The 15685-nt window shown below is 30.1% G+C and overlaps 1 protein-coding gene across 1 annotated transcript; it reads left to right on the top strand.

Annotated features, from left to right (window-relative positions):
* The first annotated feature begins 2124 nt into the window (after nucleotides 1–2124).
* On the top strand, nucleotides 2125–15425 carry LOC132739075 (protocadherin-like wing polarity protein stan). The gene is made up of 13 exons (XM_060726725.1): nucleotides 2125–2185; nucleotides 2718–2891; nucleotides 6071–6146; nucleotides 7106–7266; nucleotides 8514–8687; nucleotides 9224–9342; nucleotides 9897–10068; nucleotides 10845–11006; nucleotides 11813–11953; nucleotides 12560–12682; nucleotides 13477–13645; nucleotides 14641–14690; nucleotides 15006–15425. The coding sequence occupies exons 1-13, from the start codon at nucleotides 2125–2127 to the stop codon at nucleotides 15011–15013; spliced, it is 1590 nt and encodes a 529-aa protein (XP_060582708.1). The 3' UTR covers nucleotides 15014–15425.
* The last annotated feature ends 260 nt before the right edge of the window (nucleotides 15426–15685 follow it).

Below are 15685 nucleotides of genomic sequence, written 5' to 3'. Positions count from 1 at the left end.
TTTACATTTTTTAGATTCTTTAACTTTCATTTAAATTTCCATTCCCTTTTATTTTTATAAAAGTAACGATATGTGGGGGAATATTTTTTATAAGGGGAAGTCTTTATAAAAATGTGCTTTTTTTTCAAAGAAACCCCTTTTTTAAAACATTGGTAAGTAACTTTGTCCGATAATTTTTGAAAAAATTTAAATTTATCAAACAATTGGTTTTTCTTTTTAATAAACAATTTTTTTGGGATTCATTTTATTTTTTTTAAAGTTTGAATTTTTTTTTAAACTTTTTTTTTAAATCTTAATTATGATCTTTTTAACATTTTTTAAAGAAAGAAAAGTACAAATAAGATCTACTCTGCCTGAAAAGCTGAAATATTTTTTTTACATTTTTTTGTATTTTAAATTGTGAAAGGTGGCGGAAATTCAATGAAAAATTATTTTTTCAAAATATACATAAAATTGGGGATTTCCCAAAAAAATGAATGTTTGTTTTTTAAAACATAGAAAAGAAAACCTTTAAATTTGCCAAATAACATAACCCCTAAAAAAAAGCTGCTTAAATTTAATTTTTTAAAATTTCACAAAATGCGGCGCCACATTTTTTGGGGGAAAAAAACCCACAAGATAAAGATGATAAAACTTTACTCAAAAATTTGGGAAAATACCCAATTTTAATCATTTGCGAATATTTGATTTAATTTTTGACCTTTAAATTTTTTTTATGAATATCCAAACATTTTTGGGTTAAAAATTTTTTTTGGGAAAAAAATTTGGGTTTTTTTTGTTTTGAATGGGCATTAAAATCATTATACGCCCTGTTAAATTTTTTTCGCGGTTATATTTTAAAATGATATTTGTGACATCAAAAATTATAATTTTCTTAGGGCCATTCCCTACGCGTTGAAATTTTTAGGGAGGGATAGTTTCTGAGTTTGAAAAATAAAGATTTGCATCTCCGGGCGTCCCGTACAAAGCAACTCGTTACGCCTTTCCGATGGGGTCTTTTGGTCTGTAAAATCATTTTATTTAAAAAAAATGAAAAAATTTTTAAACCATTTTTGATGAAATTTAAACTGAAACCCCTTTCCAAACCATTACGAAAAGATAGTCACAATTTTAATGAATGACTGTAATTTAATCAACGAAAAAGATGGGTTTTCCCCCATAGTTTTTAAAAAACTGGGGGTTTAAATTAGACCCTTATTTCAGGGTGTTTCCCCCCAAAAAAGGGAAACCCCTTTCAATCATTGGGTTAAAAAATTTTTAAAAGTTATCTAATACATTCAAAAATTTGACATGTACCCGAAAAAATAAAAAACAAACTTATCCCAAAAAACAACTGTTAACTTTTAAATTAAAAAAAAAAAACAAACAAAAACACTGAAAATACACACAGTTGTTTTCTGTAATTATCTAACATGATTGGCACAAGTTCCATAACTCTGATTTGCTTCTTTGCATAATTATGCCCTTTTTCGATTTAGGAAATCCTTGGTTAAGTTTTTGCGTGTTAAAACTGGTATCTCCATAACTACTGAAGGGATAAGGGAAGGATTGAAATTCAAACTTGTTTCTGTGGTTATTCACATGATTGGCACAAGTTCCCCTTTAATTTTTGATTTTTTTTTTATAATTAAGCCCCTTTTTCGGTTTTTGGGAAAATTTTTTGTAAAGGTTTTTCTTGTAACTGGTACTACATTACACTGAAAGGGTTTTGCTTTTTTGGGACAAATTTTTTGCATTTTAAAAAATAATAAAGAATGATTTTTTCGATAAAAAAACTTAAAAACAAGCCCCTTTGAATAGTCGAGCGGGTTTTTTGTCCCCCGACCCGTTCTTGTGATATTCTCGGATTGCTTATTTAGAGCAGGCATTAAACCCCTTTTTTCCCCAAAAAAGGGGCAGAACGCTAAGAATTGACTGTGCGTTAAACAAAAAAAGGCCGATCAACCCCTTTGGATGACATGGCAACCAAAAATTTTTATTTTTCAACCCTGCCAATGGGCCAAACAGTGGGAAAAAATGTAGTGTTTTATTTTTCCCCAAAACCCCACGTTTTCTTTTCCCAAAAAATGGCCCGACAGCAGGAAAAATGCGACTCGGGTTTCTAAAACCCCCAACCTTGGGGAAATGCGTCTTCATCACGGGCCCAGCGGGAAAAGTCCCAAAACTCCACTTTTGGGCAAAAAGGGTAATTTCTTCATGATTTAATTTTTTTATGGAAGTTTTCAATTTAAATTTAAAAATTTTGGTTGGTTTAGACGGTTTTTTTAAATACCCGTTCAGAAGAAAAAACTTTCAGCGGAGTTTTTAGAACTCATTTTTTATTTGGGTTCTGCTTTTTTTGTCGGGCCCCCATTTCGGGAAACATCAGCAACCCCATCCGAACTGTTCAAACTTGCTCACAATTTTGTAAATGTTTTTTTCTGCTCGCAGTAGATTTCTTAAATTGATACTTAAAAAAAAACATCAGTAACACTTTTATTTTCGTAATATTTTTTCAACACAAAAACGATGATCTGGCGTCAATCGTGCCATTTTGAAAAATATGTTATTTCAGAAATGACATCTTCATTGTTTACCCTTTAACATGGTGAATTGTTCATTTAAATAGTCGAATATAAAGCAAAAATATTGAGATTTCAAAGTGTTACCTTACTTTTGGGACACCCTGTATATAAAAAAATGATTTGAATGTTTATATATATGTAATTGTATTTTAGACTATGGATACATGTTAGATGGTGCAGTCTATACGATTGACTGTTGTGGAATCGTGTCCGGATGGGAGGCAGTCTTTCAAGGAGTAGCTGGATCTAGGACGGTTTACTTTCAGGTTTGGAGACATGAGACGGCTTCTTCTTACCGTCTGATTGGGCAGAACTCGGTAACAGTCAGTGAGTGAATCTGATTAATAAACAATGTAAACATACATTGTAGATAAAAATACAGAACATCAAGAACGACACCAAGTTTAACGTCAAAATCTATAGATGTCGCTTTGATAGTGACATCATAAAGAGGACAGAAACAACTACTATTTAAAGCTATTACGTGGCAACCCGACAGCTATCAACTCTAATGTCTACGAGCACACGCGTACGAAATACTCATCAAATGAGCACGTAATACTATTGTGTGTGCACGTAATACATATCGCGTAGCCACGTTATTGCTATAGCCTGATCAAGAAATAATTATCGCGTGCTCAAGTGTGCAATTGTAAATAAAAGATTTCAAACGTCTCATTTATTTCACAGCACGCACCTGAGTAGCATTTATGGAATTTAAGTCAGCAAAAATTTCATATTAACCTATAGAACGTTATTCATTTAAGTTATAAAACATACAAATAAAACAACATCATAGATATTAAAAGCAAAAACATACATACAGAATACCAAATTCCGACTTTCATCTTCGAAATAATTTTTAATCAAATTTAAACACGAGTTGTAGCAAGGTATTAACAATCTTTACAAAAAAAAGGTTTTCAATAAGTAAATAAAACCCGGAAAAACATTGTTGATAGACTGTGTAATACACAAACACACGATAGAAACAATTTTTACAAGAAACAAAGACCATGTCTAACATAAATGAATGGTACAGACTAAAGTAGGTTGAAAAGGCAATGTAACAGGCATCTTCTTTAACTTAAACGTTCTTTGCGATGATTTTGATACTGAGTAAATTCATACTGCACAAAATGTTAAGCAAATACGTCAAAATGTTAAGATATTACGTAATAACTCCATAACTCCGAAAAACATAGTAACTGTTATAGTTATAGATTTTCTTGATTTTTTTACATTTAAATAACATATTATATATATATTAAATGGTCGAACTTCTGGCGATTATACCGGAAGTACTACTTGTAAAGGTACCAGTTCTGCCGATTATTTTACATATAATTCAAATAGGTTTAAAAGTGTACTCGATCTAACTGTAAATGATTTTTGTCCCATTTTATCAGATGTTCATAATCCTATTATTTAAACATTGAATACTAACCGAATTGAAATTGATGAACATGTTAATAACACTGAACCATGTATTAAATTATGGGACAATAAAAAACGTGAAGACATTTACATAATTTGACATAAATCTTGTAGTGTAGAGAAATTAAATGAAAAGCTTGACATTTTGAAAGCTAATCAACAAAATGCAAATGATTTACTTACAAATATCTCCCCCACTAACGTCTGAGTACAAAGTAAAAAAACAACAATAAAGTAATAGATAACAATAGCTCTTAGTTTGGAAATCAGTGTAGGAAAGCAAGAAGAAAATTTCATAGAGCGAAATATTTATATAAATTAAGAAATACTGACGATAACAAATATAATCTTAAAGAAAAAAGCATATTATGCGTTCGTTTGAAAATTAACATTGAATAGAAACATTGATAAATTTCGCAAATTGAAAATCAAACACCCTAGGAAATATTGGCAGTTACGTCGTAATAATAACTGTCAATACAAAACCGGAGCAAGTATGGATGAAATGTATGATTTTTTCAGAAAGGTGAATTTGTCAAATGATCGAACAATTAATGACAATACTACATTTGATCTAGAATAGAATGAGCAATTAAACCAAAACAAATCTACAAATGGTCCTATAACATTTAAAGAGATTGATAAAGCAGTAAAGATGTTGAAAAATAATAAAGCATGTGGGTTAGACCAAATAGTTAACGATCAAATAAAATACTCATATAATTCAATGATAGAAACGTATTTCAAATTTTTCAATTTAGTCTTTGAAATATGGACTATTGAGATAATAAATCCAATATATAAAACGAAGGTGATGCTAGTAAACCTGAAAATTATAGACCAATTCTTCTTAGTTGTTGAGGAAAACTTTTTACCAGTATATTAAATAATAGGCATACTACTTATACAGATGGAAATAATATAATAAATAATAGTCAAGCAGGGTTCTGGAAGAGGTTTCAACCACAGACCAAATTTTCGTATTACGTTATTAACAGTACAAATAAATTATATTTTGCTTTCATCGACCCCAAGTAAGCCGTTGATACAGTCTGGAGAAATGGTCTTTGGCAAAACTCTTTAACCTTAAAATAACCGAAAAATGTTTAAATCTCATTAAAAATATGTATTATAACATTAAATCATGTGTCAGAATTAATTTTTAAGTTTCAAATTTTGTCCTTAGTATCATAGGTGTACGTCAAGAAGAGACCGCTAGGGGGCGTGGATGGTAGTTTGCACTTGATAGTACCGTCCATGAACAGGCTAAATCAAACCGAGCCTGCAACATTTTCAATTTTGTTGTTTTGGACTTTTTTAGGGATTCTTTTTTCTCTACTTTGTACCCTCTACTTTTTTCAATGTTTTTGAATTATCTCAGCGATTAATTTGCAAATAGTAATGACACTATGGGAATCACGGTACAGAATGACCAAAACGCAGGCGAAATTCGTGATTTTTATATTATATTTATATCACTTTACGCTGACGATGCTGTTATTCTATCTGAATCAGTTTAAGATTTTCAAAACTCATTACATGTGTATGACAATTATTGTTAACATGGAAACTTACTGTAGATGCATCTAAATCTAATAGTGTAGTGTTTTCTTAAAGACCACAACAAAACTACAACATTATCTTGAATAACGATTGTAACGGAGTACAAGTATATACGTGTCTTATTTTGTTAAAGTGGATCATATACTAAAGCTAAAAAGCACATAGCATTACACGCTACTAGAGCAATGTATAGCTTAAAAAGAAACTGAATCGACTTAGTTTATTAAATGATATCCAAATAGATCTTTTTTATGAAACAATTAAACTTATTCTTCTCTATGGGGTGGAAAAAATATGGGGATATGGTTATATAGAAGTGATTGAACGAGTCCAGCAATAACATGGAAAATATGTTTCACTGCAGTGAAAAATAATTTTTTTCAGTGAAAATACGGAAAAAATGAAATACGCATTTTGTTTCATCAATATTTCTCAATATTTCATTTGTAAGTATATAATAAACTGACTTGTTATTTTGTACCATACTTTTGATTTTGTAATATTAGGTATAGACGGAGAGCAGAGCTTCAGTGTCCCACTGGGTGACCGATTTACAGTGTTAGCTGGTGATGTTTTCGGCTGGTATGTTCTGTGGTCTTCCTACATAATTAAATTCTTAATCTGCTGACTATTTGTTATACACAGCTATGAATTTGGATTATTGCAATCTATGTTTAAAACTGCACGCATCTAACCAAAGCCAAAATACTTCAAGAATATCAACTTTGAGAAAAATTGTCCTGATATATTAGGAAAAATATAAAATATTAAAATTAAAGAAATAATTTACATGTTATACGCAATTAATGACTCATTTTGCTGTATTTATCACGTGACTAGCACAGTAAGAGCCTTTTTTGCATAATCTAACCTATTTATAGAAATAATCTTAGATTTTATGTGTCGTTTGCAATATATTTATAAACTACTTTCTATGTTCACCTGCAAATATTTTACTTTTTTAAATACATTTTATTTATTTTTGCTTGAAAATCAGTATAAATTTGGTAGTATGCTGCTTTAATTTGATTTTAATGTCAAATACAAAATGAGCTACCGTGATATTTATAGAGCCTAGTCAAACTGCACGGATATACTGGATGACATTGCTCTATACTTGGTGGGCAAAGGTTATCAGCTTCTGTTTCAGCAGATTTATGGTTTTAAATGTCAGTAAGAATGTGTGTATTTAGAAGATGATTATATTGAAATTATAAATACATTCAGTATACAGGTAATTACCGTTTTCATACTACTGCATGTAGTATACAAATATCTTAAATAAAAATTAACTTTATTTAAAGCGGGAAAGAAATAAATGTATATGACAGGTATAAAAAAATAAGCACTTACAAAGCATTTAATTCAATTCTGAAATAGAATATAAATAAACAAGCAAATATGAGTTATGTTTTGTAAAGGGATGTGAATTGTTTAGATAAAAGAAGACGTGTTTATTGGTAAAGAAAATGTTGTTATTTTATTCTTATTCAATAAAATTGAGTCAATAAATATCTATATACAACATTTTTTTGTTGCAGGTGGTCAAATGGATTAGATATAATAACTTATAAAGCCTCTTTTTCAAAGGGAAGCAAGATGATGGAATTGACCGCTAAAAGCGTTGGCGATGTGCAAGACTGGACTACTGCCATTTCTGATACAAGCAAAGAATATGCAATAAGAATGGACGTTTCGGGTGGTAAGGGTATTTCATCTTTAAAGGCACATTATACCTCAGTAATGAATATAAAATTTCGTTCTTTAGAAAAGGCAAACATGAGCTTTATAACGTTTAAATTATTATTTTAGAGTATGTAAGATACTTATCACCTGTAGACAGTAGGACTGAATGTGGAATTATTTGTCATTTTAGTAGCAAAACGTAAAAAAATAGTATTTTGGCTTCCGTACAAAATATAAAATCAGTATAAATGTACTAATTGCCAAAAGGCAACAGAAGCAAAATATGATTAATGTAAATGGCCAATGAGTACCTTTTTGGAAACTTTAACAAGACAAAAAAAAGCTTTTGAAAAATAAAAAACAACAGCATTTCTTATGCATAATTGGCCTTTAAAATTCAATGGTTTATTTCTTGATATTCATATAGCTTTCAAGGTATATTTCTTTAGTATATTATTTACAGATCTTTTTCTTCAATTCCATTTCTTTAAACTTTTGAGTAAAATTTGTGTTTATGATACTTAAAGTTCTTAAGTACTTAGGCGTGTTTATTTCGCATAGTTTTTGGTAGTTTAGCATAAACGCATGTTTTATTCGGCAAGTGTAACATTGGCAAAATGTTTTAGTTTAAACAATATTTATTTGTAAACTTTTCATTTCCATAATAAAATACATAAAATAAATTTTACGGATTGAGTAGGAAGCTAAAATGTTTTTTGAAAACTCTCCGTGACTCAAAAATATTTTAAGGAACGTTCATCTTTTTACACTTCATAACACGGCCTTTAATCCAGGGTCGTTTTGTTTTAAATCTACAAACAAAAACTCTTGAGAAGTTTTTCATAGTTATTTATTGCTATACTGAGATGTAAATTGACAGTACATTTTTTGCAAATATTCTTTTTATCACCTTTTGAAACGCAGATGCTTCATTGTGATTTATCTATTTGGAAAGAATTGAGAAATGATCCTATACACGTCAGATATAGTTATGAAGAAGATAATATTTTTCCCCGATAAAATCTTTCAAGGTCGTCATCTGCATAACGAAATACATGAATTTTCGAAAACACTCTGGAAACAATTATTTAATAACTATTTTCTCACAAAGTGTATCAACCCACAATGTTTCAAGGGGTTACATTGTAAACCATCCTTAATAATTCTTGTACAATCCTATGTTTTTTTTATAATTTTGAACAATAGCAAATAATTACTATCGGTTATTTATTTTACATATCTAATTGCTTTTATATGTCTCAGGCAGTGTGCCGTTTTTCACAAATTTGCCCGACACTGTCAACATTCCGGCTTCAACTGCCGTTGGAACGTCGATTTTTACAGTCAGCGTTGACGACATTGACGTCGACCAGATAGGTAATTTATCTGTAACTATGACATCGGACAACACAAACTATACCTTTGATGAAGTTACACGTGAGTCTTTTTTAATTTTCAAACTTTAATATTTCACAAATCAAAATAATATTTAAATGACTTCTTGACTTGTCTTTATATTTTAAAATAAGCCAGTAACACTTTGTATGTATGTAATGAAACATTATTGCTCATACCTTTTCAGCAATTAACATTTAATTTGTAATAACTTTTGAATTAAAATTGTATGTTTGTTTGAATAGAATAAAAACCATTTCCATACGATCGTATAGTTCGAAAGTGCTATTTCGTTGATTTTATTCTCAAGTAATTAAAAAAATATATTTCAAAATTTTGCTAAATAAAACCAAACAATGAACATGTATTTCTTTTCGTCTACTGTTACTGGCATTGTATTTACAGATTACAAAACAAGCATTTTGTATAAACATATGAACAAATAAACAAAAGATATAACAAAAATTTAAAGTGTTATACAATGTGGTGTAGTAAAGCGACATTTATAATTCAATCGAACCTGACTAAAGTTCAGATCTACTTATTTCTTTTATGTAGATCATATCGCTCTATTATAGATGTACTGAGCACCAACACTATTTTCTCGGTGTCCGTCGTCGATTCTTTGACGTTTCAAGTAATTGACATATGTGGTAGCGTCTCTGCCGGGACATTGACGGTTGTCATCACCAATGAAGTAATTAAAGTAGTTAGACCTTCGTTGCCGAGTTGTTTCATATCATGTGCCTAGTTTAAGTTTTATTTTTATCAGTGACTTTGGAATTTTAAATTAAGTTTAGGTCTACATGGTAGTATCCAAGTCCCCTGATGGTGCCTATAATAATGCTTGGAGATGTCCTCACCAGTTAACTTGGAAAGTCGTCATATGACCTTTATAGTGTCGGTATGACTTAAGGCCAAACACAATTTAATAAATCATGCCAAAAAGTGAATGAAATTAAATGTAATTATAGTTATCTCGTTTATTTAGGTCGATAAAAATAAAGATTAACACAATACGAAAATCATTATTGTTTTCAGTGTGTTCAATGAAATGACCTTCCCGAAAGACCTACCATCAAAGACACGCATAAATATTGCATTTTTGCCATTGTCGGAATGGGCAGTCATAACGTACTCTGTAATGTTTTTATTTTCTTTCGAAGACTGTCAAATCAAATGATACATTGTGAAATATGAATTTTCATGAAAACACTGTTATTTTCACGTATAATACCTTTATAACTATAGGGCCCAACGCTAAATCCACCTATAAACCCACTAACCGTTGGGGAAGGCCAGACAGCAGAGACTTTATTACATATCTTGAATGTCACCGACCCAGAAGACGATCCCATTACGTGCTCGCTCGAGATTGTTTTTCCAATATCAACTTCATTTAGTGTCACTCTTAATGCATCAGGTAATTGATGATAATTGATGTCTTTCTCATAGCATTCATATCTTTTCTTGGTCGCCATTTCGAGGGTCATTCCAAATTTTTTATTTTTGCTTAAGATTAGATAAAAAATCTCTCACATTTTCATAATCTCAACGTTAGCTGATAAAACCCCATTTTTTTACATTAGTGCTTTAATAATATTTTCCTCACTAGTATTCCATTAAATTATGTTTATTGAACTATTATAATGACCCCCTAAATGGCTGCCATGTTCATCAAAGGAGCTTAATATTGTTAACATTGGGAACTAGCTATAATATATTCTCTATAGCAATCCTCATGAAGTATGAATATAAGAAATTTTAACTATGCGTTAATGTAATGATCATTTGAATATAATTAGTGCTTACGTTTTTACTCTTAGTGCACAACACTGAGCACTAATTAAAAATGATAAATGACTAGTAAGCAATGCTAACATTTCTACATCTTACATATTCTACACGGTGAAACAAGGTCTTTACCTCGATAAGTATCTTTTTAATGATGCTTCCTGTTTTTCTTAACATACATTTCTAATATATTTATTCGTATGAATGTAACAAAAACTACTGTTAATTATAAACGTATTACATACTTCACACAAATATATTTGCGTAAATTAAATAAATTCAAGAAGAATATTATGACGTTTGTTTCACTGGATTGTGTTTTTTCTCTCTCCATGTAATGAGTTTTACTTAATGGGATTTCTTTTCAGATTGATTTTGAATTCTTTTATTGATTTCTTTCCTCAGATTATGGTATTTATACCAACGAAAATCCCGGTTTCGACTATGCTACAATAAATACATACATGTTAATAGTTCCATGCAGTGATGCCCAAACTACAAGTACTGGTACATATATTGTAGAAATCACACCAAATAGTGGTCCGCCAGAATTCATTAACTTACCAAGTAAGAACGTTTTTTTACGGTGTATATTATTTTTATGCAAGTAAAGTCGTAATTTGCCTCGAGGTTATAAAACAGTTTTCTGAGCTCTGTCTCAAATCTCAGGATTTTCATTGGTCATTGAACATTTTGTGACAGATTTTGACCAATCAAATACCTGTGCACTGAGTTTGAGCTTAAAAATTCCTTTATAACCTGTGATCCTGGAATCATTTGGAAGAGAACAGGCATATACAGTCAAAATGCCGAAAGCACTGAATGCGACGGACAAGAAAAGGCGAGTGTGTATATATTTATATTATTTATACAAAAAACGATATTGTGTCAAATTCTTCGGGTATATTAATGTGTGCGTTTGACTCTTTTTATCACCCATTTGTATCACCTATACATCAATTGATTTCTAGGTATCTGAAGTGAATTATTTACACAAAAGTGTCATTGACAGTTTACTTTCTGTCGAAAACAGTTATGGCATAAGACTGTTTCGAATCATATTTTGAAAATGGTCCGAAAGTTTAGTTACAGTGAATTACGGTATATGCCCTTTTCACCGCCTAAGCCTTGCGCGGCTATATTGCATATGCAGATGTTGCGTTTTGATAACAGCCAAATGGGAACAAAAACATAGTTTGAAAGTGTTCATGCAGACAACGAAATCACATTTGCTTGTTATGAAAATATATAAATGATAAGTTGAGTGTGTAATAAATATTGCTTCCTTTTTTACTATGCTTATTCAGAGGGTATTTATGCTTCATAAACATTGCATCTCCATATATATTGCTAATAATCTGTTTATCCATTAGATACCGCAACTGTATCATCGACTTCAGAAATAGGAACAATAATCTTCACAGTGCTGGCCAATGATACTGATGTCGCTGACACATTATCTTATTCAATGACATGCGATACAGATCCTTGTCTATTTGCAATTTCAGTAAGCAGTAAGTAAAGGTGTTTATTATCATTCTATATTAAATTCTATATTCTTTATTTATCAAAGGAAAACAGTCGTTAAACCAATCATTTACAAACATTACTTTGTCAAATTATTTTTATTCATTCTTCAATTTTCTCTTATGAGCGGACTCGGTCAAATCAATTTCATCTACAGTGTACTTGGTTTTTGTGTTTGGTTTGTCAGGGGCTGTGAGGGATCTTTCACTTTTTTATTATCTTTCTTCATTGACAAAGTCTGCAATTTCATGTAATTTTGTTGTTTTGTTTCATGTATTTCTTCTGAGGGAATCACACATTGTTCAGAGTTCAATCCTGCCAAGGAATTTCTCTTTTTTCCAGAATGGCAGTATTTAACAGCACCTTTGTTTTATATTTGATCCTTTTTAGAACGTACTGAATAAAACAGTTTACAGTCTTAGCTGGTAATCATAGTACAGAAAAATAAAGACATCTGCTGGTGGAAAAAAACACTCATTAATCTAATTTTTGTTTCAATTCTTATGTTGCTTGAAACATAACACTATATGTGGTTATAATGATTATAACACTCTGTTGAATTTAACTTTTTGCCTTGCCGCGTTTGTTTTCAGCCGGAGTTATACATATTTCGGAGGACTTGTCAGTTCATGCTCCTACTGTTTATAACTTGGTAATAACTGTAACAGATGGATTGGCTATGGCTGAATCGAAAAACTTAACAATAACTATCACAGGTAATATTATAAGTATCATATATAAATGGTGGTATGACCGAGTGGTCAACGCGTTGGACTTAATCTAATGACCGCTAGCGTCATGAGTTCAAACCCCGTCATTGTTAATTTAGCAAGAACCTTTACAGTCTTTGCGCAGTACTGGATGTTTCCTACACAATCGAACTAAAACAAAGTCTATATAAACCAAATATCATATTTCATAATTCGTAATTTTTTGCTAAAGTAACAATTTTTGCCAGCAGTACATCGGTTAAAGTACAAAAGCTATTTTGGCAAAAATCAAATTGAAATTGGCATGTATCATAACATGGTATATGAACTTTATTCAAATATTGAAAGATTTTGTGAAATTAAAGCAATTACCCTTTCAGTCATTGATGCGACCATAAGCGGGAAATCAATTTTACCGTAAACAAAATTCACGTGATCATTCACCCCTGAACTACTGCAATGACTTTTTCTCATACTAATATATTTTCGTTTTGTTCTCTTTTCAGTTCAGATCTATTTATAATAATCTAATGTACGCGCCTGTTAATTTTTTTTGTAGAAAATGGTCTGATCTATTCTATACAATTTGTATTATTCTGTTCGTCAAGATTATTCAGTTGTTTTTTCATAGAGTAAGTTTAAGTTTATTGTAAAGATCATATTCTATTCTGTTCTACACTTTTTATTTTGTTATTTTTTCTAAAGAATATGTTCTAGATTTTGTTTACATCATATTCTGTTATGTTCTATTTTTTCTTATTAATCTATACTTCTATTATATTTTGTTCATTTTTATGTAGCTGTAACGACAACGACCACGAACAGATACGATAGAGGTGTGTACGAAGATTCGAGAGAGGTTGCTAAGTTGTCAACAATCATCGTCGTGTTGTTAAGTTTTAGTATACCGGCTGTTGTTCTATGTTGGTGTTGTTGTCAGAAGGGATTCATCAACTGCTATAAGAAGTGGTTCGTTGTTTTATAATTTAATTTCTATTGTAAGAATAATTTTGTAGTAAATGCAATAAGTTGGTAGATAATATCCAATAATATATTCAATTTGTAACGACTGCATTAAGATGTAAAATAATTATCAATGATGCTAACTGTTGCAAGATGTGGCAAATTATTTGAAGTGTAAAATTATTTTTAAAGCGGCCTTTGGCCTTTTTTTGAAAAACAATTCTTTGTTGTTTTAAACTAAGTATTTCAGTAGTTTTATCTTGGAAAAGTGAATCACTGTTAAGCCTTCTCCAAAACAGCGTCACGACAGCTATTAATAGTGCGTAAGTGATGTTTGTTTCTAAAAATAGAAGATCGAAAACATGGACCGCTTTACTAAAGCGGGCGGTAGGGGGTTTCCTTCTGTTTATTTTTTTATCGGCGGAAAATTTCATTTTACACTTTACTTCTTTTGATTTGACAACTATGTGAAACAATTGATCTAAAAATAATAGGTATATCATTTAAATAGCTGAAAGCCGCTTCAGATATGTAACTTATGCAAGAAAGGTTGAATATGAACGTCTGCATATTTTGCAAGTAGTGCCATGTTATCTTTTGACAGATGCAAGTAGTAGTTCTTAAATATCAACTTTGTAACTAGAAGATGTTAATATGATGTATATTTAGACCTTTTACAAGATGTGGTTTACTCTGATATCAATTATAGCAAGAAGTGTTTAATTTAGATGTATCTTTAAATTATTTTTGTATTCAACCAACAACTGACACAGACCAACAAATAGTTCTAAAAAAATCTGAAGCATTTAACCGCATAATGGAAAAACCCTCCTGCTCACTTTCATAATCATGTTTCAGGTTTAGTACCATTTGAAAACAAAATTGCATTTCTTTTGTACATAACCATTAGTACTTTTTTCAAAGTTAATTGCGGCTCCTTTAAGGAATGAGTAATATCATATAATATAATGATGTTTTTAACTTTATTTTCTGTGTTATAGTTACAATAAGATCAAGTGCAAATTTTGCAGCAACAAAGCCAAAGTACAAGGTAAATACAATTTTAAAATCTGTTGACATGTTAAGTTATAAAAAAAAAAAAATTAAAAAAAAAAAAAAACAAACAAAAAACACGCTCTTCTCCTTAATTCTGTCAAGCTTTTGAAATGGATTTCTCGAAACATCCTTCAGATTTTAAATAATTGATTGTTTTTTAGCAACACCAAATGCCAATGGCATTTAAAAGTTATTCTTAGGGAGAAGCCAATCTTACGAAATAAACCGACCATCTTAAGCTGCAATTACTTTCTCGTAAAAGATCTTATGATTTAAAAAAATATATAATCTTTTCTTTTTCTTATTTCAGACATTTGACATCAAAGATGTGAATTTCCTTCTAATAAGCATCATTGGATATATTTTTGAAAACATGTGTACCTGTTAATTGCAGGAGAAAAACGTTTTTTCTGCTTTATCAAACTATTATTCTGCTAAAAGATGACTTATATATTTTCGGATCTTCTTGCCGTACATCAATAATCAAGAATACAAAATTAATCTTTCATGTGACTTTGATAAAAAGAAAAAACAATAAGCTGCATATTTGATGCTAGCAAGCTATAAAATTATCTAAATGAATTTTAAAAAAAGAATTATTTCAAAAAAGCTGTATAAAAGGAATATGTTTATATGTTTCCCTATGAGTGAATGTTACATACAGAAAATCATTACTAAATAGTTAAAACCCTACATAAAATATCAGCATAATATTATGTTCAATAACATTTAATTCTTTTAACGTACAATATTCATAAATTTTAAATAAATAAATAATAAGTAAAAAGACATTTTTAAATAACTTGTTTTGACAATTTACCAAAGTATTGTAGATATATTTACAACATGATTTACCGTTTATGAATTAATAAAAAATAAATTAGATAAAGTAAATTTGTATAATTAGTAATGCATTGTATAGGTACATCTATTATATGTATCGTATTTTATATATTTTAACGGAATGTGACAGAAACGAAGAGCTGTAAA

Source organism: Ruditapes philippinarum, unplaced genomic scaffold, assembly GCF_026571515.1.
Source record: "Ruditapes philippinarum isolate M1 unplaced genomic scaffold, ASM2657151v2 ctg6883_1_1_1_1, whole genome shotgun sequence".
Taxonomy (NCBI): Eukaryota; Metazoa; Mollusca; class Bivalvia; order Venerida; family Veneridae; genus Ruditapes; species Ruditapes philippinarum.
The sequence above is the reverse complement of the archived record's forward strand: the minus strand, read 5'-3'. Positions and strand labels throughout refer to the sequence as shown.

Coding starts and splice junctions, on each gene's coding strand:
- LOC132739075 (XM_060726725.1), top strand. CDS start 2,125: ATGCGTCTTCATCACGGGCCCAGCGGGAAAAGTCCCAAAACTCCACTT. Junction 6,147..7,105: donor GCTGGTGATGTTTTCGGCTG/GTATGTTCTGTG, acceptor TTTTTGTTGCAG/GTGGTCAAATGGATTAGATA. Junction 7,267..8,513: donor AAGAATGGACGTTTCGGGTG/GTAAGGGTATTT, acceptor TATATGTCTCAG/GCAGTGTGCCGTTTTTCACA.